Source organism: Quercus suber, unplaced genomic scaffold (genome assembly GCF_002906115.3).
Source record: "Quercus suber isolate HL8 unplaced genomic scaffold, Cork oak 2.0 scaffold_384, whole genome shotgun sequence".
In the NCBI taxonomy this organism is placed as follows: domain Eukaryota; kingdom Viridiplantae; phylum Streptophyta; class Magnoliopsida; order Fagales; family Fagaceae; genus Quercus; species Quercus suber.
Window position 1 is genome coordinate 694,419 of NW_027069836.1, and position 3,006 is coordinate 697,424.

The 3,006-nt window shown below is 39.0% G+C and overlaps 1 protein-coding gene across 1 annotated transcript; it reads right to left on the reverse strand.

The window, feature by feature from the left end:
• Positions 1–535: 535 nt before the first annotated feature.
• On the reverse strand, positions 536–2,703 carry LOC111993815 (probable L-type lectin-domain containing receptor kinase S.5; the record flags this gene model as incomplete). Its single annotated transcript, XM_024025636.2, has 1 exon — positions 536–2,703. A coding segment is annotated over one exon (1,965 nt), but the record flags the coding sequence as incomplete, so codon positions are not given.
• Between the last annotated feature and the right edge of the window lie 303 nt (positions 2,704–3,006).

A 3,006-nucleotide genomic window follows, 5' to 3' on the forward strand; every position in this document is an offset into this window, starting at 1 on the left:
TGAACTCATTTTTAAGATCTAATCATGCATTTGTTACTTTGACAATTAAATTAGTTTATTTTTCTTTATATTCTTTTTTCTACTATATCTCTTCAAGACATTTGAGATGTATTGGAAAATTCAACATTTTAATTGGATGACTCAATAATAATGACAAGACTGATACCCAACTTCTGGATATAAAAATTGAATAATATGCCTGCAAAATTAAAGTGGAATGGAACTTGAGAGTATAAAATGGTAAGAATTTATGCTTACATGTACAGTTTTTAAACTTCTAACATATTTGTGAACATTATCATGTGTTTTATTCCAGCCACAATTTTCAACAAACTGAAACTAATTTTGTTTAAACATGTCAACCTCTGCTGATTAAAACAAGATCATACGCTGGGTGGACATTGTTCCATGAAATGTGCATGTAATGCATGCAAGTTTCTGGTCTCTTTCTTAAGGGGACCGGACCTTAAATAAATCAAATTACTGCAAAAGACTAAGATGATAATTTTATTCAGAATAAATCAGTTTCTTCCAAAGGTAGGAATCCAAACACCTTACAAAGATAAAGATAACAACACCTATTTGATAAGAAAATTCCTAAGAGACAGCATCTCCATACTGAACAAAGATATACCTTGAGAGGTAACATCTCCACCGTAAACTAACTAATAGATAATCAAAGACATTTTTCTAACAAAATAATACCTTTAACATTCCAATTCTAGCACTTGGCACGATTCATCTCCCAGTCAGTTCTGTGAAAGGGCTAAGTTGGCTTCCACTAGAAAAGTTTTCAGCATCCTCCTTGAATGAAGGAGGCATGGCTGGCCACACAAAAGCAGGTCTTTCGGTGGGCACCAGTGGTGGAGGCACTTCCCCTGTAAGTACCTGCAAAACTGTTCTCATGGAGGGTCTCTGGTGTGGATTTGGATGGCAACATGCCAATGCCAAAACAAGCATGCTCAGCATTCCTTCCTCATCAAATTCCTCAGTCAATCTCGAATCAATGGCATCAAGTATCCTTTCCTGCCTGTGAAGATCCCATAGCCAATGCACAATGTTGTTGTTGTTGTCACTTTGCTCATTCTGATTTCCAGGCTTCCTTCCACTGACAACTTCCAATACAAGAACACCAAATGCGTAGACATCTGTTTCAACAGTTGCCCTACCAGTAAGAAAAGTTTCTGGAGCCATATAACCTGGTGTTCCTGCAATGACTTTTGTTGTGTGGTGAGTATTTTCGCTTTGTTGAAGGGTACGAGCTAGTCCAAAGTCTCCCAACTTTGCATTGAACTCTGAGTCCAGCATTATGTTGCTGGCTTTTATGTCTCGATGAAGCACCCTCTTTTCACACCCATTATGAAGATAATCCAATGCCTGAGCCACCCCATAAATTATGGTGTGCCTTCTTTCCCTACCGAGTGTTGGTTCCTCCATGCCTAGTTCCTCATTGCCATATATGAACTTGTCTAGGCTACAATTTGGCATGAACTCGTACACAAGAAGAAGTTCACGCCTTTCATAGCACCAGCCGATCAATCTCACAAGATTCTTGTGATGGAGGCTACCAATTGTTGTAACTTCTGCTATGAATTCTTGTTTGCCTTGACTTGAATCCTTTGAGACTCTCTTGACAGCTACCTCCTTATTTGCTAAGAATCCCTTATAGACTGTTCCAAAGCCACCTTTTCCAAGCTTGTTTTTGGGGTTGAAGTTGCGAGTTGCCTTTCTCAGCTCTTTCAATTTCAATTTTTGTGGAGCCATAGAGGACCCTTGAATCTGGTCTTCTATCCTTGGATATGCATCCTCTGGTTGCACTCTGTGTCTCCTCTGCCAATACAAGTAAAACACAATCATGCTAAATACAATAAGCACTGCTGGAACTGTGATCCATACCCACAACATCTCTTCATCAGCAATTTTTGAACCATGGAATTCCCACGATCTTACACAGTGTAATTGAGTTTCATTGCCTGTTGAAGCTGAGATTCCCACAAAAACCTTCTCTGGAAGATGGCTAGAGAGCACAAGATTTAGAGACATTACTGGCACGTACTCAGTTTCGCCAGTGTTAGCAGAGACATTCATCTCTTTGCCATCATACTGAATCCTTACCATTATTGTTACCTTATCATTTCTAGTAAGGTTGATCCCATAGTCGGTTAAAGATACTTGTTTGATCGAGTAGATGCTATTTACATCCAAGCCAACATGATTATCATCCATATCTTCTTGGTAGCTCTTTCTTGTGTCAAATTCAACCGCCACTATCTTAGCTTGAGGGGATCCATTGTTGCTTGCATTTACAATCCCAAGCCATTGTCCTTCGCTGTTCTCTGGAAGAGTATCATCTGCAGCTAATATAAAGGCCATGCCTTCACCTCCTGGAGACGGGGATGGAGTGATTCTAAGACCAATGGTGGTAATGAAAGATGCTGTGATGTTTTTTCTCTTGCTCCACAATCTGAATGGCTTCTTGTAAAAGACACGTCCGGCATGATTTTTCATAGAATCCTGCGCAAGATCTGGTGTAACTTGGATTGCTTTCTTGTCCCGAATTGCTGAATTTCTCAGAGTGAGTTCACCCATATCTTCATTTTTGAAGGTTGAAAAATTAAAATCTAAGCACCCTACTTGAGTAAGAGCTCCACCCAAGAGGACGGCTAACAAAAGGGACCAAACTACCTGTGAAAGGCACATTCTCCCGATGGAAAACACAAAATGGTTTTAATAGGTATCAGGATTTCAATTTTTCTGGCAAGGTTAAGGACACTGATTCAGAAAAATGAAGGCAAAGTTTCGGAATTTATTTAAGACAATATTGTACAAGTGTATACGGAAAAGCATAAGGTTATTTGAATTCTAAAACAGAGAAATTACCCTGTACCTTCTACCATTTTTTTTTTAAATGTTCAACGCTAGGAAATCATGACTTGTCAAATAACATGGAATCATGGAATGTTCATATATGAGGTGGTGATATCTTGCCATCTTGGTGGTTCTTTT